The sequence below is a fragment of the Coenobita brevimanus genome, chromosome 12 (assembly GCF_032717465.1).
Source record: "Coenobita brevimanus isolate Jiangsu-jjx chromosome 12, ASM3271746v2, whole genome shotgun sequence".
NCBI lineage: Eukaryota > Metazoa > Arthropoda > Malacostraca > Decapoda > Coenobitidae > Coenobita > Coenobita brevimanus.
The window spans coordinates 1801425-1829419 of NC_136965.1; the positions used below are offsets into that span (position 1 = coordinate 1801425).

Below are 27995 nucleotides of genomic sequence, written 5' to 3' on the forward strand. Positions count from 1 at the left end.
GCACATATGAAAAGCATACAATACAGCATTTAATCTACAGTGTAACTCATGGTAAAATTATGGGTTTTTGTACAAGCGATCTGCAATTCCGTACATGGCAACTAATGCAGAAGAATGTTACCTCTGTACTAACTCATCAGTGAATGGGTATCCACCAAATGAAGCGTAGTACTTACAATAGCCCTAGGAAAAAATGAAAACCCCTTCAATACAATAACGTATTTTTCATTTTATATGTTCTTTCAAAGTCCAGATGGTTTTATTCAGAGACTTTTTGAACTTCAGGGGTTTGATGTAGACTTAAATCAACCCCTTCACTATAAAATGAAGAGTATCACTGAATAAAATTATCTGGTCGTAGTCTGATTAAAATGAAAGACGTCACCTTACTGAAGGGGTTAACAATAACAATAATGAAGATAATAATATACAATAGAACACTTGCTTTGCTCAAGGGTTTAATGGAGAGAAGGACACTTTACCTACTGCTAACTTGTCCAAATACAAAGGTGACTTGAGTCAGATCTAACAGTTAAAGGTTTTTGGTTTGCCTACTTGAAGAAAAATATTGAAGAGTAATCTCCACTTCCTTATTGTACAATATATCAATATGCGACAGCACTGCTCACAGAAAATAAGGAGCTAACACTGGACAGAACTAGTCACTGGCTGCAATAAAATTAACAAGTAATGGTTCCTATCAAAAATCACTCCTTAATCAAAACAACACCTAAAGTGTTCACAATAATCTAGTGTGGGATGGTGCTTTGGGAGCAGACTTCATGGAAGATAATAAATGCTCCTTTACTGTTACCGATATCAAAATTTTCTATTAAAAGCTCACTCTATCAAAACAATTTAAATTTTCCTTCAACTTATACTGTAATCACATCAGTAATAAAATACAGGCAGTCCTTGTTATATGTAGAGAAAAAGTAAAAATAAATAGCTTTTTCATACAATTAGTATGGTAAATCTGGGGAACAAGCACATCAACTTCATTCATAGCAATGAAACGTACTGGCAATTTTCTGTATATGACAATGGCCTTAATCCCTTCAGTCTGATGACACAATTAATTTTTTATTCTTGATACCTCCAGATGATTCCATTCAGTTCAGGAGATAGTTTTAAACTGGAAGGGTTTGATACGGCCTTCATTAACCCCATCCACATAAAAATATCTCCCCAAAGCCAATATAAATCAGCTGGAGGTAGCAAGAATATGGAGGAAAAAAAAAATAAAATAAAATAAAAAAAATAATAATGTCACCAGAGCGTGTGTGTAAGGGAGGGGGGAAGCCATATAACTTGGACTTACTGTAAACTCTATAAATCTTCCCACTGGTCAGTAGAGAGTTTGTTTACTTCTGAGCCAGCGAGTCCTTGGGTGGCAGGCTTGTGGCCAGGCTAAGAAGGATGTCCACACTCTCCTCTTCCGTCAACTCTCCTGGCTGCAAGTTAATCATCCGTCAGTTTTCTATACAGTACCATCTTTCACCCAGATACTCAGTCAATAAGCTTTATCAACACTCTCAGGCTCCTGTTACTCACTCTTCTGTTGAATAAAATTACTGTCATTAGCTGTAGCAAAATACGTGTACTAGAATTGTCCTGACCTTGCAACTTAGCCCCTACAGCCTAGGACATCTTACCTATTTTATTCTAGCTGTTATTCTGCCAATCTTTATTAACCCCTTGCTACCTCATTTGATTCAACTTACGTAAGACCTTCCACAATGACAAAGTTAATGAAGGCTCTCATAAGATCTATTAGGTGCAATTGTCTCTCACCCTGATTATTACCTAAGCTTTGGTATTAACCACTAAATCCTGGAGACATTTTCATCATTTTATTTCAGCTAACACCAATTAATACTGGCTGTATAATTTGCTTACACTGAAAGCTTGCACAATACTAACTAATTTCTTCTGCCAGTACCAAACTGAATCCTGTGTGCAAAATCACTTCCCTTTCCTCAATTTTGTAAGAATAATTTAACTCCTATCCAAACTTTTGGACCCTGTCATGTTTACATGATCATCCCAACTTTTTTTTTCCCACCCAAAGATACGGTGAGGTAAGGCCAAGACAGCATGGAAAGGTAATGGACAACAGAGGACGACCTATCAGTGGCTTACTCAAAGAGACTCACCGCATATTCATTCACTCACCAATCAAGCACACATCCAATTCACAGGCCTAACTATCTGCACATATTTTTGTGGCATTTTTCTTTATATATGCACTTCACAGGAGCTGCCAAGTAAGTTAATCCATCAAGTAAAAAGTTGGGTACCAAACCTTGTCATATGCACTTTTGTATATACAGTAATTTATCTACTGTGTTTACAGTGTTCTTGATCCCATACTTTAGAAGCTGGCTGCCTAGGAGGGAGCCAAACCCTTGTCATGTGCTCCTCAGTACATACTGTAGTTTATCCAGTGACGTTTACAATGTTCTATGACCCCATACCTTAGGAGGAGGCTGCCTAGAGGTGCACCTGGAACACTTGTACTCCTCATCCTCGTGTACGTCACCTGCCTTGAGCCCCACACATATGTAGTGGAACCAACCCTCACAGCCATCACACTGAACCCAATCCACATTCTGGCCGGATGGGTGTTGACACTTGCTGGCCGCACAAGCCTCATCTGTGTCCTCATCCTCGTCATCGCTTTGTAAACTGTTATTGGACGTAGAGAGAATTTTCTTCTTTCTCCCCATGCCCATACCTTTCTTCTTTGGTCCATCTTTATTGACAGTGGCTTCTTTTTTCTTCTTTTCCAACAGCTTAGGGTTAGTTTTCTTCTTCACCACTCCCTTGGGTGTCTTTCCATCAACAGTATTTGGTGTCAACTTTGAAAGTTTTGTCTTCTTCATAGGAGACTTCAGTGGAGATTTTGGTTGCTCATCCTGGCTTTCTCCCTGTGATTTTCGTTTCTTTGTGCCAGTTTTCTTAACCTTAGTCTCATCACCACTGTTTGACGAATTAAAGGAAAGTAGAGTGTCTTCCAACATGGCTGGAGGATGGTTTGCTGCTTGCAATACTCTCCACATATGTGTTGTTTCATCCAAACTTACTTCGAGGAGTTCACCCTCCACCAAAAGGTCCTGAACCCGAGATCGCGTAGAAGGTGTAAGGGTGATGAGTGGACTGTCATGGTTGTCCATGAGAGCCAATACAAGACGAGACCATCGAGCTTTGTCCACATCACTCTTTTTATCTTTGTTTTGTTTGTTGCTAGAATAAGCATGCTCCCAACTTCCCTCATCTAGTTTCTTGCTTCCATCTCTATCCAGATCCATTTTCAATTCATTATCTTCACTTAGTGAATCATCATTGGTTGACTCATCAAATTCCATTTTTTCCTGTAAATAAAGAAAACACTGCTCTGAAAAAGACATCAAAATTTCATTTACCATTAAATGAAACAACATATACTTTACCATCCAGGCTGTCGAGGAAATTTGCTGAGGAATCCACAGCTGATGTTAAGATTATGGACTTCAACTGGCTGAATCAAAAGGAAAGTTTCAGAATTATAATTTCATACAACTGCCTTCACTGTTCTTTGATATTACCAAACATCATGCCATTAAAACAACCTTGCTAAAATCATCAAACCAGTCCTGAAAGAGATGGTTCTTCTATGTCTCAGTACAGATTGTGTTGCAAAATTAACTGGTGACACATGAAGGTGTCAAACACTATTAGCTGGCATGGACTAGGACTACTGGTGAGATATAGAGGTGAATGAGAAAGAACGGTGCAAACTGGAGACAGGGATGCCTGATAGCAGAGAGGGTGGAATGGACACTATTAATTTGCAGCCATTCCTTCTGGGATTAAGGTGTCTAGCTAGACATACAGACAGATAGAAAGTATGACAGATGGATTGTGTATGTTCCAATATACTGAAATGTCTTCTTTTTTACACAATTACTACTGTAAATTGGGTGAACTGGCAAATGAGTTTTAAGGCAGCAATGGAACTTTACATGAAAAAAAAAAAAAAAAAAAGGGCAATTAACAACACATTTTAATTCAATGATGGAGAAGTACCTCTCAATCAAAAGCATAAAGGTGGAGAGGCAACTTACATCGTGTACCTGTGGAGACACTGCCTTGTGGTGTTGCTTGGCTTGAGCTTCACTTATTTTTTGTAAGAAGACTGATAACTTGCCAAGAGCTGCCGTCACCTCCTCTGTCTTCATTAACTGCCGTGCCCGATCCTGCCACGACATTGCTCGCTCCGTTAGACACTGCAGCGCTTCAGCCTCTGGCAACCTGAACCACGCCAGAAGAATTACACATACAGGTATCATACCCTTAATCATGTAAATAAAAACTGTGGCAGTGCCTGGCTGAATAAAGTCATCTAACAGTACTGAGAGAAAATATACATGAGATGTTCTCATACTGATGCAAAATACATTAATATAACTGTACAAAAGACACCATCATACTAAAGGGATTTACTTACCTGAGGGGCAACTTTTGTAGGGCCACGAGGAGGGCAAGGATGGTTTCAAGTCTGGGCCTCCGTGATCTCTCACAAGAAGGACACAAGAATCTTCCTTCATTACTCAACTTCACTTTACTGCGATGTGATGATGGTACACAACCACCTGAAGAATAACACATGTCATCATTCCAACTCTAATTCCCACCTAAATGATTGTATGAGGCAGGAGTGTCACCTACTGTAAAGATGGAAACTTAACTAATGATGACAGTGCTCTACATTCTGAATACAACATAGAATTATACATATATGAACAGGTATGTATCGTATGGGTTTAGTAAATAAATGTTCAAGCTGGGTACTCTTATTACTTAACACTTAACTGCACTATGTGAATTTTCATTTATGTGATGAAGGTGAAAGATCCCCCTAAGCAATCAGACAAAAGAACCAAACATGATGCCAAAAATAAATAAATAAATAAATATACAAATATACTGACTGTGGAATAGGTCAAGGCAGAGTGAGCAAGTGAGCATGTTGGGTTGTGGAGGTTTGTGGCAGAGACAGAATGTGGCGCCCTCCTGTGGCACGTCACCATCGCACTTGCTGCGGTTGTGAGCTCGCAGGGCCCTCATGGCTCCCAGTTCTCGTTCTTCACAATCCTGAAGCAAAAAATTATTTTGACTATGGGTCTTTCCGCTGGTCCTCTCAGTGCAAGTTCTCAATCTCTGCACTAAGATGATACTTTTGCATACTGTACTTGCTATCACCATAAGATTTCATTAAGTTTAGGAAAGCCCTCTTATACTGAAGTTACGGAAGGCTGCAGCTAATCCCTGTGAAAGGTGGTGGCAACAATCATCCACTAACTTCATGTAGTGCTGCCTATTTCTTCCTTCACCTTTATTATTCTATATCAGTGTCTGCCTTCCTCTCATCATATTTCTTGCTTTCCTTCATGTCACTATGTATTACTCTTCTTTCCATTTCATGTGGCACTACACTTAATGACAAAGTCTAATTGTTTCATGAAATCCAGGAATCCATTTACAATGCTGGGTGATAACCATACTGTATAACCTGATAACAGGGTAATGTGGAGCCTACTATGGTGTCCCTGTTAACTGGGTGCGGAGATGCAAATGTCGCATCCATCCAGGAACCAAACCTCCAAACTTTTCTGCACACCTCACTGTATAGAGAAACAACATGGGGTACAACGATTTACAAAATGCACTAACCTTAAATGCTTTAACCACGGACGATGATACTGCAGCATCCTCTATGCTCATATCCAAAAGCTGAACTTGTTGTTGCTGGGCTGACATCTCCTCTCGTTTAACTCTCTTTCTCTTTCCAGAAACCACACCAATATCAGTTCTTGGCACTAAAACCTGGGAATATGAGATGCAAAAGCTACTTTAGGAGATACAAAATCCAAACGCTCCTAACAAGATAAGGACTACAATAAAATATACATAAATAACAATAAATAATGAAAAATTACAAGAACTGTCTAAAATTTAGCAAGGTTACATTTCCAGGTCTTATCAATTATGATGCCACAATTGTCCAATGTACAAAAATCATAATATCGGTGTGTCTAAGTGCATCCCCAGCTATTAATAACCAGTAACCTACTCTTGGAAAGCAAAACAAGAATAACACTACTTCTAAACAATAATGCAAACACTAACTGGCATTAAAAAAAAAAAAAAAAAAAAAAGCATAACATGGTCTGGGAAAATATAACCACATTTTCTGGAGTTGCTTTATCCCTTCAGCTTAATGAAGTCTTGCGTAAGTTGCAGAAAAAGAAAAGAAAAAAGAAAAAGAAGAAAAGAAAGAAAACGATAACGAACGATAAAACCAACTCCTCCACCTGAAAGGGCTAACAGTGATACAAATTTCATTCACTCTCCCTACGTGTCAAGTGAGGTTGGTGGAGGATTAGTGCCCCTCCCTGTAAAACAATTAACTCTAAGCCCTTGGCCACCCTGTTTGGGATACATGGCGTCTGGCAATGGATGAATGAAAAAAAAATAACTGAGTACTATCAGAATGAATGGTGTGAAAAAGAATACGAGTCACAAACCTCCAACAAAGTAAGATGTGAATTCTTCTTGAGGAAGGTACGGGCAGTCTTCTCCAGCCAGGCATGAGCGGCTGCAACATTTTCCTCCAGTTCAGCCAGTGGCTCTAAATGAAGGGATACGGGCCGTCCACGAGCCACCAGCCCTTCCACAGTTTCCAGTAGTGGTTGTGTGTCTCCCTTCTGTAGTGTGTTGACCTTGTTTATCCACTCCCGGGCACGTTTAACTGCATCCTTGAGGGCCATTACACTTGGCAGGTGGGCAGGTACTTCCTCTGCCTGTTTCACAAGCTCTTCCCCTTCATTTACACTTATACCGGGTCTAAAAGTCAAGTGATTTTCTTAGTACATGTTACACGTTCAATAGGGGGAGTACTCACCCTATTACCGTATTTCACTTACAAAATCTAAAGTATGTCTAAACTTCAAGTGATTTTCTTTGTCAAAAGGGGGAATAACCACCCTGTTATTTCACTTATGTACAAAACTAAAATATGACAACTCAAACATTATTCACGAGTTCCTTTTTCTACAGTAAATGTTCCAAATTCAAAAGTGGAAGGAACTGTCATTTCTTATTTCACTTATAAAACAAATATAAGCTATGACAAATATTACATGTAATATACTGGCAGAATAATTCTGTTCACAATTATTTTCTTTTTATAACTTCACTCCAAAGACATGCATTCATTACTGCTACCACCAGACAGTTTTATCCTGCTTTAGAGAGGCATTTCAAACTGAAGGAGCTAGACAGTGTTCACTGCTCCTTCACTGAGAGAGGCCTGTCCTAAACTGAACAGTCATCTGATGGTAGTGAAAATTTAACAGAAAAATACATAATTGGACTAAAGGGATTAAATACACCAAAAAAGGAAAATAATCTACATAGAATGCAAAATGTGATACGGTAACTTACTTTGCATTTAATGCCTGACTAGCTTTCTCTTCCCAAGTTTCCATGTTTGTAAGTAACTGTTGCAACTGGGCCATAGCTTTCTCTATTTTTGGGTGTGGCGGTAACGATATACCAGAGTCAAGAAGCTTTCGCACACAGTCCACTGTCACAGAGCTTTCCAGAGTTTCTTCCACATCTTCCAACCATTCAACCTGCCATTTATCAAGCATATTAAGATGCCTTCACATTTCACATTATATACCAAATACTAGAAGGTATTAGTTATACACTTAACACTAAAAAGGATACCCACACACAAATATGTCAACATGTTCTTAAATCCTTCAATATCATGGCACATATTATATATCATTCTTACGACCAGATAGTTTTACTTAGCTTCAGAGACTCACAATAGTAAAAGGATTAGAAACATCTCCATTAATCCCTTAACTAAAAAAGGTCCCCTCAAAGCTGAATAAACTCATCTGGAGGTGGCAACTCTAAAACTAAAATGAGTCATCATACTGACAGGGATCCTTACTTTCAAATCAAATCAACATTGATTAATTACAGTATGAAGTGAAATTACCCAACAGTATGACAGGAAAATGTAAACAATTTCAATTAAAAGAGGAAGAGCGATAATTCACCTGCTGAAGTTTGTGTTTGAGTCTAGGCAGTTCTGGCAAATCAATATCAAGTGAGCATCCTGTGTCAACCATCTTAGCAATGACTTCTGATTCTGGGGCTTCTTGGCTTAAAAGTTCAACTGCTTCTTGCTGAAATGTTGTGACTCTGGTGAGCAGCTCCTTGACTGCATCCCCTTCCCGCACGACACAAGCAAGAGATTCAATCTGCTCATAAAACAACTTCAGTTCCTCTAGTGTGAGACGACTTTTGGCTTCTCCACTTCCTCGAGTTCTAGAAGAAGGAAAGGCATCAATGAATAACCTATAGCTTGTCCAATGCTTTTAATTCTAGAAGGTGCAAGTCTATCAATGAATGACTGCCAGTCAAACACTGGAATGTATCATATAAAAAAAAAAAAAAAAAAAAAAAAAAGGTATATACTGTAAATGCAAAAAATTAAATCCATGTGAAGAATACTTGAATTAATCGATACAAGACCAAGTAACAGTCAGTAATTACTGATTTAAGCACCATGCATTGCTCAAGTGGAGGACAAAGTCCACACATACTAAATCTGTGTTTGTTTTGAAGATGCAACTAGCTATTTTATCAACACAATATTAATAGCTCGGTGCAATTCTTCACAATGTAGTCACTGCTGTACCTAGTTCGGACTTTCTTTGTAGCTAGGTGGGCTGCAACTGTAGCACACTTCTCTGCCTCTGTAACTGCCTGAATGAGTGTCTGTAGCAGCTCACTCTCGGGAAACCTTTGGGCCTCAGCTTCTTCAACCAACTCACGGAGTTCACTTAACTCTGGACGGGGAAAAAGTATGTTTAATAAATCATCATCATCACTCTGACCCATTATACCAACATATAAGATAGGGGTGAGGTAGGATTCAGAAGAAAAGAAGTCACCATAAAAGTAAGGTGTGGAAATAGAAATCTGGAACTATAAACAAGAACTAGGTATTACTTTAACTAAGAATTTAGACAAACAAATTCAGTTATTTGTGGTATGACCTGTAACAGTGTGTGTCTTGGTTTGGACTTCCGTTAACTTATGCACGAGTTTCCTGTTGTAATGGTTTTGTGGAGAGTTATTACTGAGTTTGTAACAACACACTAACTACATGGCAGTACTTCTCAAGTCAGTGATAATCTACTCAGAATTAAAGTCTGCAGTTTTACAGGTCTTACATGCAACAAGAGCTTTCCCCTTAAGAGCTGTGTCCCACAAGAGCATTTCCTAGACAGCTCAATCTTGGCGGCACATTTTTCTGAGTAGCTGGTGACTTCCAGGCAATTTCAACTGCAAAGGTTAATGTGACAGTATTTCTTTGAAAGTTACCCATCAGAATGTTACAAAGATAGAGATGCCAAGGGAAAACTGCCAAAAAGAAAAAGACACTTCTATAATACTGCCACATGACAAAGTTATGATTTTTGGCTTCAAACTACTAACATTTTTACATTAATCTTGTTGGATATTTTGGTGTTTCTGAGCTACAATCACTTTTTACACCTACCTAACTTATCATCTGGCTTGGCTTCTAGTGCTTCCTTGACTTTAATTGCCCAGTGGTCAAAAGACTCAGCCCGCACTTTGAGACTCTGGAGCAGCGGTGGCAGCTCATCAAGAGTATATCTATATCTGTGAAGAAAAGTTAGAAACACTGATGCACTGCTACAATAACTAAAGCATTATTAATAACAAAGTGATTATAAGTGTCTGCTAGTTTACGAGGAGCTCTGCAGAGTAACGATGAACAAACCAAAATGGAGACCGAGAAATGGAGGATATAATAATGAAATTTAGAGACATTGTGCCTTCAGAGTTCCTCCACAGACGGTCTTATATTATGTTTTATGACGATGCTCCATGGACAGACTGAAAAAAACAAATATCCATTGTCTGACCTCCATTTCCTAGGTTCAAATATTATGGCTTATTGAGCGTTACTACACGGATGGCCTGATACGATACCATCTTTCCTTCCTTACAAAAGAAACAAACAGAAAGCATTAATGATTACTTATGATAAAATGACTGCTTAAAAAAAAAAAAAAAAAAATCTATCTATCTACCTATCATCCAATCCTTTGTTGCCCCATGAGGAGCATAGAAGCCTGGGGCTAGGTAAGTTGGTCCTGACATTTAAGATGAGAGTGACCAGCCTCACTCATCCCTGAGTGGCATTATGTGAGCAATAACCCCAACCACCCCTTGGACATAAACCTTCACCGGCTCAATCTGATTGGGGCACCGCAATTACCCACTAACCACCAGGCTCCATAATCTGGTTATATGGTTACCACCCAGCGTCATAAATGGTTTCCTGGTGTACGGTAAATCATTCAGCTTGTCACTCAGTGTGGAGTCACCCATAGGAAGAAGGAACAGGAAAGAATGAAGGAAAAAAAAATACAAAAGAAGGAGTGTAAAGTCACCTGTAAGCAGAAGGACGAGGAAAGAATGAAGTAAAGACAGAAAAAGAAGGAAGGTAAGGAGGGAGCAGATGCCCGAGAGCAGCACTACATCGAGTGAGTGGATGGTGAGCGCCCCCACCTACCACACACACACACACACACAATCCTTACGGTGTCCCCACCTAACCACATTATCACAGCATTATCCTTTTTCCTTAAACCACATCCTTCACAAATCATAAAGTTTTGTAACCTTTCCACTCAACACATATGGAGAAGAAAATTATCAACGACTTCTTTTGATTACACTGCATGTCAGGCATATGACAATACTTGGTAACTTTAGCTTTACCATTCCACCTTACCTTAGTGTGTGGTTCTCTGGTGGGCACTCACACAACATCTTGTAATGCCTAAGACAGACAAGACGGTCACGTGTGCAGGAGCAAGTCACTGCAGAGAGGAAGCAGGTGGTCTTGCAGAAGTCACACTGACGCTCATCATCGGGAAGCAACTCAAAGGCCTCACGTTCTGCATTGGTCACACCCTGTTGAGAATTTAGGGCAGCTTTTTAGGCAGGGATTCAAGAGATGGTGGTCAAGGGGTACAGTAGTAGTTATGTGAAGGTGTATGGCAAGCAGGACTGCATCAAGTCCATGAGCAAGGTCAGCCAACAAAATAAATAAATATGGTAAATCCATCCATCCATCATCTAAACCTGTGTTGCCCCATGAGGACAGTAGGCCTGTGTTGCCCCATAAGGAGAGTAGGAGCCCAGGGCTAGGCAAGCTGGTCCTGACTTTTAAGATGAGAGTGACCAACATAACATCCCTGAGTGTCACTGCGTGAGCAATAAACCCCAACCACCCCTTGGATATGAAATGACACAGGTTCAATCCAGTTGGAGTGTCTTAATTACCCACTAAACCACCAGGCACCATAGTCTGGTTATATGGTTACCACCCAGCATAGTAAATGGTTTCCTGGTGTACAGGAAATCATTTGGCTTGTCACTCAGTGTAGGGCCACCTGCACACAGACGGAAGAAGAAAGGAAAGAACGACATAAGAGGAAGGATGGAAAAGAGGAAAAGGCAACCACTTGAGAGCAGCACTACTCTGAGTGAGTGGATGGTGAGTGCCTCCACCTACCAAACAAATAAATAAATATTATAATCTCCATCAAACACAATGAGGTATGGTCAGTGGAAGACAAATTATTTAACTGTTATCAGACTAGCAGTTAATATTCCATTTCCCACCATCAATAATACAAGAAATGAATGCCACACTACTGACCCAGTGAAGAAGAGATCTGCGTAGCTTCTTCTCCAAGTCAACCATTCGAAGCATATCTTGGTAGGTGGCTGCTGCGACGGTTAGATCCAGTTCATTGGGAGTGGATGCCATTTTGCAAACCAACTCATTGTGTGAGAAAACACAGTAACGCTTCAGGTTGCTGTAGTGAAGAACGCACTCGCGACCTATTGCAAGCTGAAATAAGAGAAACATTACCATCACTATGACCCTAAAGATGAATTAAGGTAGGATCTAGAAACAAAATGTGGGAGAACTACCAACTGCACAGAAAAATGCATATACTGTCCCCATATTTAGTGTCTTATGTGTATTGCCTTACATAATCCTCAGTCAAGTTCCTAACAGACAGCACTGCACTGGCAAAATAGATAGTCTACAAGCATATTTACTTTCCACTATTTGTAGCTGTGGGTTAAGCTTACTTCCCCTAAGCTTGCTTTAGGACTGAAATCCAAACTATATTACATATTACACATATCTAAAGGAAAGCACAGACACTATACCTTCCATAATATCAGTTAATATGCTAATGATTTCCTTTATTAAGTACCTCACTATAGGTCACATAACTTAAATCTCTTACCCAGTCAGGTGGAGCAAAGTTGACAGCCTCAGCAAAGTTGTAGCCTTGGTTAAATCCAGCATGGTATGATCTTGGGAAGGTAATGACAAACTCACCAGCATGCTGATCTGTTCTCACAATGGGCACTCCTGAAACTCATTTCAAATTTTCTATACATGGTGAAATTAATTATTCACAAGCTTTGTTCACGTGACTCAAAACAGCTGACCAAAATTATATCATGTTTACTTCACCAAACTTTATAAACAGAGTATCTCTTGTTTGTGACATTTTCTACCCTCCCTGTAAAACAATTAACTCTAAGCCCTTGGCCACCCCATTTGGGATACATGGCATCTGGCAATGGATGGATATTATAAGCAAGCTATAATATGCACACTCACATGAAAAGCTACTGATCTCTGTAAACATCACAAAGTGTAATGATGATTAAGGATATCACTGGACTCCTCATGCACAATACTTTTTTCTCATGCGTCAAGTACTAAGATACTGATCAGCAAAAAAATCAAGAAGCAGTCTCAATAAATAGCTCATAACAGATTGCAGCTATGTACCAGACAAACCTGCTTTCATCAAAATATTAGGATTCATGATGGTGACCAGCTGATGCAGTAAGTCTGGCTGTGCCTGGAACAGTTCTGGTGCGGCAGACTTCATGGCAGCCTCAAATTCCTCAGCTTGACCCCCAGGCACTCCATACCAAGTCTTGGGCTCACCCCTACCATTACCAATGTTACTGTTATATATCACAAGCCAAATGTCATAATTAAAATGTACTCAGTATATATATTGCAGATACAGTACCAGATTAGCAGAATGAATACCTGATTTTTTACTATAATAATTAAAGGGTCAACTATGACAAACAGCTTATCCAGAGGTCCAAAGAAATAACTATGATTTAATTTTATTCATATTTAATTCAGTTCTGCCTTTAAAATCTGACCAATCTAATCCCAAGAATCTTCCAGTGCAGTTATGGAAGCACGTTGTCCTAATGAATGACAGTAACACTTGCTAAAACATCGTCATTATCATAATCAACTTTTAACAATTTTTTCCAACCTATGGCTGAGGCAATAAAAAAATGAGTAAACAAAATAAATTTCAAAAGCAAGAAATTACCAGTGTAAATAGTTAATGGAATAGCTCCAATGGTCTTCATTGTGCCAGCAGAAGGTGGAGAAGCACATCCCCACGTACATCCAAGGTACCTTCATGCCGGATATGTCACAGTTGATATGGCCCAAGACTGAACCCTCCAGTACTGGCAGATTGTTCAAGTTCCAACTGCTCACTGCATACTCCTGGCACAGTAAAACATTATGAATTAATATATAATGCAAACTGCTCTGAAAACAGAAAGTTATTCTGGAAAGAGGTACGGAAATGTAGTAGTGACAGTGGAAAAGAAATGTGAAAGTGTGAAGGATGTACGTGTTAATTTATTAACTCATGGGGATGACGTAAGGACCAGATGGAAAGAATATTTTGAAAGTGTGATGAGTGAGAATGGAAAGAGCAAAGCGACTGTTAACACGGTTTTGTAAATTATTACCTACATGATAATTTTGCTCACCTGGTCTGCTGGCAGTAGATTCTTCGAATTTTTTGTGGGGAAACCTGATCCATGATCCATTGTGTGAAGATCTGCACCGTATTCGACAGTCACATCCTCGTCAATGGAAGAAACAATACGCCAGAATTCCCTTTCTGCCATTTCTGTTGGTATCAGCTGAAAGTAAACAGTATACATGTTGATAACTAACTCCTCTTACGAAGACATCAGCAACCATAAAGATGTTACCACACTCCTAAGGGAAAAAAAAAAAATAAGTATAATAATATGATATATGGCACACGTGTCTTGACATCATAGTATCTATTTTGGTACACCATCATTTCCAATTCTACAATACACCTATAACCAATAACAATTAACCAAGATGTTTTTTGATACATGAAAAATATAGCTATGGCCTCTAAGCAATTTTCTGTAATTCACATACCTCTATAATCCAATTAATATTTATGCCTACACTTGCCACATAAAAGGCTCATTTCAACAGAGCAAATACTGATGGCACCAGAGGCAACAAAAATCTGTCAACTCTCCTGCTTTTCTTTCAATAAACTTTGAAGATCAGCTTGGAGAATCTGAAGCCAATGACAATGAATAGCAATGATCTGTGGCCAAATAAAGTCTGCAGCATCAGCTATGTTAGAGTCACAGAGGATGAATATCAAAGTTATGGTGAGAAATAGGAACGGTGACAGGACTGATGCTGCTGACTGAACATGAATTTAGCTGTTGGTACTATAAAACATGTACCATACCAGACTAACCTGTGCTTCAAGAATAAGATACAAAAATAACAACATAACACTCACATGAACTGGCATGTTGAAATAGTCCTGCTTGAATTTATCCGCCATTTCACCAAAGGACTGTAGAGTGTACTCCTTCTGTGCCTGCTCAAAGCCAAATGCTTCAACTGGCTTACTTACTTCAACAGCAACACATTTCGGACATCGCCAGTCACCTATGAAAACAAATATACAGTATACAAATTAACTCATTCCAAGTACATCATCTATAGAAACAAATGTGCATATGTTTAACCATTCCAAATAAACTCTAAAGTATTGTATTTGGAAATGGTTTATTAATTTGTTAATAACTAAAGCCGGCAACAGTGAACCAGCAAGTGGGATAGGACGACTGTATGTTACCAAATCACTAAGCAGAGTGGTCTGGGCAAATACCCTGGATCAAGGAAATAGTGAACAGACCTGAGCTGAGAAAAATAAGAAGAAAGTGTGTGCAAATAGTGAACATTAGTAATGGTCTTCAGTCATTTTCAAGATGAACAAAAGCTTTTTCCATGTCAAACCAGGTTAAGAATTAATAAGCAACCAAATGGACATTTGGATATGATGATTAAACTGACAATGTGATACGAATCTAACAGCTCTACACACCTTTCGGTATATCCAGTAGTGGGGGTACCAGACAGAAGATGTGGTAAGAATCATCACATCCATCACACAGCAACATCTGATCCTCTGCATCACCTCGTCCACAGTTTAGACAAATATACTTGGCAAGCTAAAAGATGGGGGTAAAAAAAAATGAAAGTAAATGATACAACCCATACAAACAATGCAACTTGGTCTGATCAGTTGCAACTTGGTTTAATCAGTTTTATCTTCTGCAATCCACTGATGTGTTATTTATGAAATTCTTGTTACCACCAAATTATTATAAAGGTTATACTGGTATCTAAACCCACTAATATGAAACCTATCTCTAAAGACCACGTAAAATAATCTAGGGATATGAAGAATATGTAAAAGACTTGAGACGTCAAATAAGATGATCAGATATTTTGTATTATATTACTTTATATCAAGAGGAGAGAAACCAAGACAGATGATTAAGTCGACTAAAAATGAATTAACTTTTTCGCTACGTATTCTAATTCATCTTGGGTGACCAAGATTTAAGGTATCTCACCATCAAATGGATCTTGTAAATCAAAACCATTAAAAAAAAAGTTGACAGTAAATTCTTATCGATGATCACTGTGAAAGAATTTAGTATTTACAAACAGGAGTATCCAGTAGACTACCTACAGTGGACTACACCAAATTCTTTTCCTGAAAACTCCATTACTTTTTTTGTACCAGTTACGACTGAAGTTACTCACCGAAAATTTTGGTAAATTCTGAACTATTATGCTTATACACGATACTCAACTCTAAAACTAAAACCACAAATCCAGTGCATAAATAAACACATGATACATACATTACATTGTACTCTGATCGACAAAGAACTCCCACCAGGATTCAGCCTGAGGTCTTATATTATCTGTATGCATATAATAATGCAATTTTTACTCAATGCACAATATTTTGGCTTTTTCCAAATATAACTATAGTTTGTTAACCTGGCATAACACTGACACAGTGTAGCAATAAGCTATGAGACATTATTTATATACTTCCACCTTTTTAACACATTTTCAGTCAAATCATACATACTATATAATTATATATTTCAGGATACTCTATAAACAGTGCAATCCTACTTGCATAGAATCAGCCATTACCACAACTCAAGATCAGAGAGGTTCAATGAGTGTCATATCTATCTGTCACTCATAAGTCACTTCTGTCTTCCAGTCAGACACATAAACGCTTGCTGTAACAGCCTATCTTAGTGTAGGCATTGTATAATTCCTACAAAAACTACCCAAGCTGAATTCTGGGAGTTCTTGACATGGAATTAACTGGATGATTTTAATGTGTCATCTCCTGACATGATGAGGGTATAAATCTAAACCCTTATATATATGAAACTCACTGGGTCTTGATCAGAATAATCAACTTTCTTGCCACGAGTTTTCCCCGTGTCTTCAGGTGAGGCCTTCTCAAAGCCAGCCATCTTAGGTCCAGCACCATAAAATTGCAGTCTCTTTAATTCCTTGCTGCCCTTCCCATCCTCCTGTAATACAAAACCACTACAGTTCCATACCAAGTTACAGACAGAAGGGATCAGCATACTTTCAATGACTGCCAATTAAGGCATCACACAACCACAGTACGGTACAAAGTAATTCTACTTCCTCGATGTTAGGCTATACACAGTCCTTATGTGCCACAGGGTCTATTCTTGGCCTACTACAGTAACAGGGTCAAAAAATAAATAAATAAATAAAAAATAAATAAATAAATAAATAAAAATAATAATAATCCCCAACAAGTTATTACATCATTCATTCATTCATTGCCAGACGCCATGTATCCCAAACGGGGTGGCCAAGGGCTTAGAGTTAATTGTTTTACAGGGAGGGGCACTAATCCTCCACCAATCCCACTTGACACGTAGGGAGAACGTTATGCCAACAGCATCTGGTGTTCCCAGGCGGTCACCCATCCAAGTACTAACCAGACCCAACGTTGCTTAACTTCGCTGATCGGACGGGAAGCGGTGTACTCAACGTGTTATGGCCGTTATAGATTCTAGGCCCACTAACTTCACTTCCACAGTTAGTTCCCTGCTTAGTTATTCCAGCATTAAAAAAAAAAAAAAAAAAAATCACACACACACACACACACACACACGCGCAAACCATCTCGATTAAAAAATTCAAGTAGTCTAATACTTGTGCATATCGTGGCTTTATACATAAATGCTGCATCAGCATCCAAGTTTTCAACAACATACACTACATAAACTAATATCATCATCATCATCATCATCATCATCATCCGGACCTCCTTTCCCACCCTAGGGCAGGGTGAGGAGTAGCAATGTTCAGACAGCCCAAATTTGCCCATTCCAATGGGCCACACTTCCATTCACTCATCATTCAAGCCCCTGAAATCCTGGCTCTATCGGATACTTATGTATGTAATAAAATTTAATATGATCTTTCTCCAACAACACCTGAGAGACCATAGTTATGTATAAGAACAGCTAAGATATGAACTCTCTTGGCTTAACTAACGAACTGACAGGTTCCGTGAAGTACATCAACAAAGATGAAGATAGAAGATGAGTGGCTACCACTGGCCCTGAGAGGTACTACCATTAGAGTGCAATGTGGCTACAAGCCTGGTAACTAGCCACACAATCATCACTCTCAGTCAGGAAGCACTCAGCCACAAGTCAGTCAGAGTAACATTTTTTTTCTGAGTGACGTACACAGAAGCCAAATGCAAACTGGTATTCACATTACAAATCCTATAATGCATCTCAAATGTCTTTTACCCACTGGCTTCCAGCAACTGTTGGGAAGCAATTAGCTGGTTTTGGCCCTTGGTTTAGCTTCCAGTCCATAAAAAACATTAGCTGTACCACGGACAATCTTACTTTTTGTATTGGACATTTGTATTTATAAATACGGGTATATATTTACAGTGTGTGACAAGCCTAATGGTTTCCTGTACACCAGGAAACCATTTACTACGTGGGGTGGTAACCGTATAACCAAATTTTGGCGCCTGGTGGTTTAGAGGGTAATTATTGCACTCCAATTGGATTGAGCCAGTGAAGGTTTATATCCAAGGAATGGTTGGGGTATACTGCTCACACAACGCCACTCAGGGATGAGTGAGGCTGGTCACTCTCACCTTAAATGTCAGGACCAACTTGCCTAGCCCTAGGCTCCTATGCTCCTCATGGGGCAACGTAGAATTGTATGAAAAAAAAAAAAAAAAAAAAAAAGGTTAGGTCTGTGAGGTGGAGACAAGATTTCAGATGCATGAATAAATTTGACCCATTTCAACGGGCATGTTGGTGACAGTTCTCTCCCCATTTTCATACTTTCTCTTTCCTTGTTTTCCAAATCCTACCTCACCTTATCCTCAAGTGGAGGGAGGGGGGGGGGGGCAGTCAGATTCATGGCGATTATTGGTTCGGCTCTGTGTTCTTATTCCATACACTGAGATTTACCACCATAATACCTCTAACTCCCTTCCTTTTCAAAATGTCAGCACGAATATATCAAGAGAAAGACTAAATCAAGACATACGGATATTGAAAAAGTTGATATTTAATGAGTAACGAAACACTCCAGCCCTGATGTATACACATCAGATGCTTATAGATACCTCTCCCTCTTTCCCTCTTTGTTTTCTGGGATCAACCTCACACCAGCATTAAGTGGAAAGAAGAAAGTCAGGATAAAAAGGACTAGTTTTCAAGCTTTCAAAAAAATAAAAAAATAAAAAAAAATAAATAAATAAAAAAAAAGATGCAGGGAAGACATGGGATGATTGTGTAATGCTTGTTCCACACACTAACTCACACAGGTGGGGTGCAAAGGTTGAGTGAATCAATCAAAGCACACAGCCAGGGCTCACTGACAACAGGCTGAGATTTTCAGGATGATGAAAAGTGCAACACAAAATCTCATTTATCTCATTTTGTCAGTTCTTCAGTCTCCAAATCACTGTAATCCCTTGCATAAATGTTCCTTCAACTGCCTCATTTTACTCACAAGATGAAACTCATTTTTTTTTTTTTTTTTTTTTTTTTTTTACAAACTACTGCATTTGCTTGCCTCACTGATACCAAAGTGAATTTCAGTAACTTCTGTGAAAGCAAGTTTCAGTATCTCTTTTACAGGTGCTACAAATATTAGCTACTCTTTTATGTATGGATAACAAACGTCCAATAATGAATAAAAGCCCCCGAGAAACTGATGGTAGTTCCTTGTCGTTATGAGTGACATAATGTATACAATACAGAATATTACACATATGATCAACTCCTATACTGTCTGTGATTTACACAGATCACAATCGACTCAAAACACACTACCAAATTAAATTATTCCTGGTTTTAAATTTTCAAATACATGTACTGTATATTCTGCTGTCTTAATATGAGAGACTATCATTATTCACCATCACCAAGTTAAGAAGGTAACGATAACGATTAAATATATTAACCCCTTGAATCAAAAGGATTCTTATTTGTTTAACTACCTCTAGATGATTTTCTTCAGCTTAGGAAGAAGAACCTCTCATGGAACAAGGACTAATGGAAGTCTGTTTCTTGCCTACAATTTTGCTCTCCTAAGGTGAAAAAAATCATCCCGAAGACATCAACAATACAACAATGACATCATGCAGAAAGGGGTTAGAGTACAATGCAACCAAGTATGAAGGTGCTGTCAACCCATGGAAAACCTTATACAACAGACAAGAAACATGCTAAAAAAAAAAAAAATTATTAGTTACCCTCCACCATGCAAAAAAAATAGAAAACTTAAATTTCAAGAAACCGAAGCCACTAATCCATATGCCACAATTAATTCTAAACACAAACCCATCACTGCCAATAATCTGCAATATCATATTTGATTTGCTGGAGAATGGCCACCTTCTACTGAACCATACCATAAACTGAGCAGAAACTGGACCCACCTATAGAAAATATCTTCCTCCATTTGGTGGTAGAAAAAATTATAAAAAATTTAAAAGCAGATAAATTACAGATTTGTACTATACTCTACTGTATTTCAAACACGTAAATTAATCCCAAGGGCGTGACAAGACTTTCAATAAAAATTTCTGGTAGCTGGCAGAGTACCTTCTACAATCTCTCCTAATTTTTAAATTTTTTCAAGCTTCCTTTTGGCGCAGAATGCTCGTTTACATAAACTTGATAAGCAGCAATACGAGGACTGATGCAGCCTTCTTCTCACGGGGTGGTGGTTATTTCCTGGGTGCTAGTCAGTAAGAACACGCTCCAATTGCCAAAAACAAAGCTCCCTCAATATTATGAGAGAGCTGTGGACCCTGATTCTTTCAGTTTCATTTGAAAAAAATGACTGGCTAGTGTACTAAATTTTATTTATATATGGTGTGTCTACAATTTCTATAAAATTCTTGAAATGAAAATTATCAATCTTCTCCAAACTTCATTATGGTCACAAAACAGTCTAGAGGTTAAAGTCAATTGTGGATAAAAAAAAGTTTCAATTCTAAGATAAGATTAAATAAAAAGATTTGTGAATACTACCACAAGAACCTAGCAATACCCCACTTCTTATCCACCACCTTCCATCCAATCTCACCTCAACAAAATAACTCACCCACAACAATCAGTAATCCTTATGCCTTCCTTTGTTCTGCCCAACGGTGCCATCCTCCTATATACTTTCATTAACATCCTTCCAACACTAACTGGCACTTAAATAATGGGGTGAGGTGAGACAAATATAAGTTCATACTCTGGAGCTTCCTGTCAATAATCTGGTAATGTTGATTGAATTGTAACATTCTCAAATCAACCCATTCAACAGATGCTAGACAGTATCATTTTGCTTATACAGATATCTGGTGGTCTAGTGGGTTAAGGTGCTCCAACTAGATCTAAGGGATGGTTCGGGTCTACTACTCACATAATACCACTCGAATACAGATAGCTGGTTACTCTCATCTTAAATATCTGGATGGGAAACATAAAATGGGATGAAGGGTAGATGGAGGTAGAATCTGCTGTGGGGAGGTTAGAAACAATGTCCATTAACTCTATTTGGATGATAATGGCTTCTTTTATTTTATTTTACTGCCAATTTCATTCAACAGCAAAATCGACTTGGATGAATATTGTAGCTGTAGAATCGTCTAGAGAAGGTGATTACATAGCATTACTATCAGCATTCCTTAGTCTAAGCAATGCTGCAACTATGTCAACAAGAAGCATGCCCTTTCTAAAATATTATGGCACTTAAGCACTGTACTCACCTGATGCATTTCCATAGCATGAATCAGTGTTAGAACTGGTAATGGTGTTTGTGCTGAGTAACTTAAATGGAAGAGTTGGCTGGCTACAGTGACATACTATGGATAATATCACTGCTTAAAAAAAAATAAAAATAATTAAAAAAACAAACATTTGTCAGAAGGGAAATCTGTGCATATCAGCAACCTATATATTGAGGCTGTGGTATACAACTGAAAGAAATTAAGTCTGGTATATGCATGATCAAAAGGATGACTGGGTGCACTAGTGACATGTGATGATGGTGTTGGGGACTGTGATAATATGACAACAACATAAGTGAAACACTATGAAGGGGTACTGACATGGACATATGGGGGACTTTAAAAAAAAAAAAAAAAAAAACTATCATAAAAGTGTTGTATTGTAATCAAGTCTAAATGAATACCTCAATAATGGAAACTTAATAACAGCGCTAAAAAATTACTTAAAATAAATTTAGTTACAAGCATTCACCAAATACAGTGCCAGTATACCATACAGACATGCAGATTCAAAGTGTAAGCCTCTATTCTATCTAGCCTCAGATCCCTACACCTCAAAGGGGGCAACAGGACTGACTCTTAACCCTTTTAATATGATGACATCGTTTTTCCTTTCTTCTGACTACTGAACAGTTGATTTGATTCAGTTTTGGGTGAACTTCTTATAGTGAAGGAGTTAATGAATATCAAACCCCTTCTGCTTGGATAATCTCTTCAAAGACGAATTACATCATCTATAAATGGCAAGAATTAAATGAAAAAGACATCACCATACCAAATGCATTACTGTGCCATAAGTAAATAAACTGGCACATGCTCATGACAGTAAAGCTACTAAGAGTAATTGCACATTGTAAGTAAAGCTACCATGCCTTGTGCACAAACTCTTGTGAACTAACCTCATCTTCTGAGCCAAAACCAACCTGGGCATCGGCTTTGGCATCTCCGTTGTCAGGGTGGCGGCGTGAACGACGTCCATTCTTCTCACTGTCAGGGATCTTGCCAGCCATACGACTTGGGATTTTGTGTGGCTTGTAATCTTTATCGGCAATATCTGCATCTTCCTCCTTCACTTCAGTTTTCTGCAATGAGAATATATGATGTTATCCTTAAGAATAAGGGAGTAACAATACTGCAGCTACTAAAGTATATACAGTAGTTAATAAAACTTAAAAGAAGTGTAGTCTCGGTACTAAACTGGAAGCTGTAAAATATTACCTATATTGTACACAATGCTACTAAATCTCATTTTGAGGAAAGTTAAAAATTTTGTCTGGGTGTATGTCATTCATTACTTACCATGTAAGGTACTGATTTCCCTTTGTTGAAAATGTCATAAGGTTGAAGGATTCTTTCATAGTGTGCCTTCAACAAGGTACCTAAGTTTTTGTTGGCTGGAAATCCCATCCGAGAAGCAATCTTGTTCCATTTTCTTTCCTTTGAGACTTGTTCATTGCCACCTGTAACAAAACAATGAAGAACTAATAAGTAACTCAAGCTCTACTGGGAATTACTGGTATCATTTCTTAAAGATTACAGATAGCCAAAAGCCTACACTGATTTTATTATAACCTGGTTCAGAATGCCATCTTTTGGCAGCAAATTAAATGTAGCATGGAGGAAGAAAAGGGCAGAAAAATACAGTTATGTTCTATTCTTAACAGACATATAAATGTACATTACCAAACAGAGGTATATATCCCTTACCTTCAGACCACACATTTCTGTGAAGGGAGTACAAATCAAGAGCTTTCCTCTCAACCACAGGAATCTTCAGTGAGGACCCTTGTAGTTCCCAAAACTTGGCTATCTGGTCCAGGAAATTCAACTTTATTCTGGTATGTGCTTCAAGTTCATTTAGTCTCTGGATGCGAGGTGTGAACTTGAAGTTGTCCACATCAACTGCAAATGGTGGCTGCCAATCCTGGTAGAAAAAAACAAACAAACATCAACACATGCAGTACTACGGCAATTCTACTACTATACACTTCATCCACCTTTAATTAGGAGATTTTGGTCCATCTGTTGCTTATTTCTCATATACGTCTCAATGGCAGCATACATCAACACTACAACTACCATATACATCCCCTCCGTAGTACCTCCTGAACAGCATCGTATTCTATTATTAATCTCTTGCTATAGTTCAGCATTCCAGATAGAGATGGCAACTTCAGGCCAAGTTAAATTGACCAGAGAATAGTATGTAATGTTCTTATGACACGAACGGAACTAACCATTATGGGGACTGAGTCACATTTAACCAGTTTTAACAACTAGTTACACCTGTGCTTGCAAAGAGAGAGCAGGTGTTATGCTTTACTTGGTGTGTGTGTTGGGGGGGGGGGAGTTAGTGTGTGGTATAACTGTGAGAAATGATAAGCATGATTTGGCAATATGAAGTGTGGCAGTGTATGGTATGGCAAAAAAAAAAAAAAAAAAAAAAAAAAAAAAAAAAAATGACCTACAGTATATCAAGAACTTTCTGTATCATTAAATACCACTGTTGGATTAAACTTATGTGAAGGTCTAGAAAATCAATAACCTGGGATTGTATTCACAGAGGTTCCTAGCCAATTTCTATGAACAAACTGTCTCCAAAGCAATTTATTTCAGGAATAATTCTGCTTTCTAGTATTTTTCACTTTAATATGCACTGTTGCCTATGGTGAAGTGCTTGGTCAGCAAAACTGAAAATAAACAAGCTTTCTCATATGCAACATGGGCTCAAAGTTTACAAATATGGTCCCTGATGGTCTTTACTATACTGTATTTATGTTGTGTCAAGTGGGTTGGTGGAGGGTTAGTGCCTCTCCCTGTAAAACAAATAACTCAGAGTCAAATGGCCACCCCGTATGGGATTATGGCGTCTGGCAATAGACACATAGATAGATGTTGTACCATACATCAACTGAAACATGTCATAGCCAGACGACTGAGAATGCCAATATTCATCATTCCAAGGCATAGCTACTTCCCTCTGCCTCACCACCAGGCACCATTCCAACCTATTCCTCCACTCCTTGCTTTCCTACAAACACTGAGTAACACCTCTAACCTTCAGGAAATGACCATCCACCACTCACTACAGAGCCCTACATCTGCCTTGCTTCTTTTTCCCTCTTGTATTTTTCCATGTAGCTAACTTCCCTACGACACTTTAATAGACTTTTCTTCCATGTTAAAAAATTGCACTACCTTCAGTTCCCATTACAGTACCATTAATCTCTGATGCACTCTAAAATATCACAACCTTTTCAACATAACTGGTATTGTAAACAGAAGGAAACTGGGGAGTCAGCTTTGTAGGTCACAATGGAACACCAATAGGCTTTTTTTTCTTTTTTTTTCTATGTGGCACTATAAAAAAAAAAAAAAAAAAAAAAAGGGAAAAGGGCAATATATATAATGATCACTTTCTGTACTTTTGGACAAATGTAAAATTAGTGTGTATTCCTGTCCACTGGCATTTGTTACTCTGCTGCTATTTTAGATGTCATTATCAAGGTCAGCCTGGGAGGCCACCTCTTACACAAAACAATTCACTGCATTTGCTCCACTCTTATTTATAATCTCTAAATCCACCTCATTAATCATTCAACCTGAGAATTTAACTCTCATTTTTCCTATCTCCTCACAATTTTACCAAGTTTAGGAGACTTACAGACGGAGATGGGGGTAAACACAGCCATTATTAACCTTTAGTATAAGGGTACTCTCAAACTGAATTACAATAAGTTGCCTAGAAGCAACAATTTGACTTGGGCTGTAGTTGATACCTGCTGCCTTCCGTTCCTTCACTGCTCTTTTCATTTGGCCACAGATACATTGCAGGGCACCATACTTGTCAGTCCACCACCAAGGCCATTCATTTTAACCACTGTTTTGCAACTGGAAGTCTATTTCTCACCAACATTTCACAGTATGTCTTTCCATGTGGTCTTTAGTTCTTTTATTTTGTCCTTCACATGAGGCATAGCTAATTCCTACACTTCTAAAACATATGGTATCCAATTTCCAGAACTTTATATTTTCTCCTTAAAAGACCTTTTACAAATAACTTAACATAAACCTTAGTATCAATGAGCTGTATTCCTTCTTTCAGTCAAGCATTATGCATCAATGATCATTTTTCATTTATAAAGGCTCCAATATCCTTGAATGTGCCAGTCTTGCTCAACTACACTAATCATGCCTCTCCATGATGCTTGATCTCTAGCAGCCTCTCTATTCACTCTCTTATCCCTGAGGCCACATTGTATTATTGTTTTCAATAAAAGCAATAAATCTATGCACAAAACTGAATGAATACTTGAAATATGTAGGTATTTTTGCCAGCAAACTAACCCAATGAATCCAAGGTCAGTTGAGGTTAAACTGGGTGATCAAACAGGTTGTTAGGTTAGGTTAGGTAGTGAACTAGATCTGCTTGTGTGCAAAAACAGTTACAGGACATCCATTGCACTTTAGCTTTCAGTTTTGTTCTATTAGTTGGTTTTAATGAAAAACTTCATGCAGACCATTCTCCCATTTTACAATATTTTACTCCATTCCATACCTTCTTTCCAAAAAGCCTCATTAAGAGATGCTATCAATAGCCAGATACATTAATGGGTTTCTATACTACACCATGTTCACCAGTTAACTGGCACAAAAAGCCATGGTTCACTTGGCCTGTAGCCAACAAAGACTCTCAAAAGGTGGGTAAACCTGTATGGTATAGGATGGGTCCTGTTCATACACCGAGATGGTGTATAAAGGCCAAGTTGGGCTGTATCTGAACCCATTAATCTCCAAATATTAAGTGCTGGAGGTAATTAGTACACACAAGGGAATGTTCAAGATGATGGGATGGCTGGAAAATTAAGGCCTGGGTGTGTATGCCACTGGCCCTGCAGACTAACCCCAGAGATGTATCAAGAATAATGACAAAGATGTAGAGCCCTGAATGACTAAGCACTACCTCTTGACAATAAAACAGTAAAACTCAAAATAATAGTTGAACATCAGTTAGGCTACTGGTCATATTCTTGCCAAGTCTGAACTATAACTATACAGCAAGCACCCTACCCAGTAAATCAAATATAGATCTGTTTGGATGCATGGAAACAGGCCAGCATCATCTCCATCTTCCTCATCAATCAGAAAACTCCAATACTCCCATACTCATATCATTATATGGTATGGACAAGTGAAACCTGAACTAACTTTAAAACTCACATACGAGTCAAAATATGGATAACTACACAAGAGTGATGCACGGGTCTTTTAAGCTTAAATGATAGCGATCCAGACCTCTGATATTCCTTAAATCATCAATAAGTTTTCTCCAACAATTCTATCCTAATTGACTTTGGAGAGTCCTTGGCAGATCTTCTCATGGATCCCACAAGTGTTACCGATAGAAGGAACGTCAATTGCTTCATCTACTATTATTGAGTCATATTCAAAAGCTTTTTCGATGATAAAACTGGGTGGTGTCAGAGCTGTACTAGTCAGAGTCGCCATGTCGCTCCCATACGCGTGCACGTAATCGCGTCTACGCATAAGCGGCAAGCAAGCTGTATTTTTGCTTCCCGAGGCTGAAAACCGATGACAAAAGGTACAAATATCTGTACTTCAACTTGAGTCTTCTTTGTAACTCCTGGATTAAAGTATAAGTCGGAAAAAAGCGCCAAAAACGCGTGGTGCTCTAACCATCACACGCGAATGCCTCTCCGTCCACGACTTCGGCAGAACACCTAAGCCTTGGCATTCTAATCGCATTTTTAGGTGTTTTCTAGCAAGTATACCATCCATCAATCTCAAGGGCCAAAGCCTAAGGGAATATACAAGTAATTAAACACGCTTGAAACAAGGTGCGATGCTAATTACCGGTGGAGGAATAATTTTACAAATCCCGGACTGCTCGGCGATGGGACGAATCTTGTTAATATATCCGAGGGCGTCCTGAAACTCTTCCCATGTTGGCTTAAACACGGGAGCCTCTGGCGGGGGGATGAACTGGAACTCGGGGGATGCCATATTTCACACTCTCGCGCTAATTAAAGGCCACGCTACGGGAGCCTGTGGGGAGTCATGTCCCAAAACGACTGCAGGAAGAGGTTGAGCAGACAAGAAGCTGGCCCTCCCGTCCTTGTGTTTACTACTGACGTCCTGACTCGTCCGCGGAGCAATACACTGCGGTTCATGGACGCTGTAGAAAGCATAAAAACTAGACCTTCCCTGTATTTCACTATTTTGCACTAAACTCAACAAAAATCTGTACAT

At 38.7% G+C, this 27995-nt stretch overlaps 1 protein-coding gene and 1 non-coding gene across 2 annotated transcripts; both read right to left on the reverse strand.

Moving 5' to 3' along the window:
- Positions 1 to 1062: 1062 nt before the first annotated feature.
- Kdm5 (Lysine demethylase 5) lies at positions 1063 to 27749 on the reverse strand. The gene is made up of 24 exons (XM_080282976.1): positions 27600 to 27749; positions 23433 to 23649; positions 23025 to 23185; positions 22625 to 22807; positions 16807 to 16947; positions 15420 to 15546; positions 14829 to 14980; positions 14017 to 14172; positions 13563 to 13744; positions 13001 to 13155; positions 12435 to 12562; positions 11831 to 12025; positions 10898 to 11079; positions 9632 to 9756; positions 8765 to 8915; positions 8121 to 8391; positions 7489 to 7679; positions 6570 to 6888; positions 5716 to 5868; positions 4974 to 5136; positions 4490 to 4634; positions 4107 to 4293; positions 2478 to 3374; positions 1063 to 1454 (listed from the first exon to the last, which is right to left on the reverse strand). Exons 1-24 carry the CDS (start codon positions 27747 to 27749, stop codon positions 1365 to 1367), a joined length of 4821 nt encoding a protein of 1606 aa, XP_080139102.1. The 3' UTR covers positions 1063 to 1364.
- Positions 17343 to 17461, reverse strand: LOC145414044 (5S ribosomal RNA). The gene has a single exon (XR_013899822.1). It is a non-coding gene; the product is annotated as a 5S ribosomal RNA (ribosomal RNA).
- Positions 27750 to 27995: the final 246 nt, after the last annotated feature.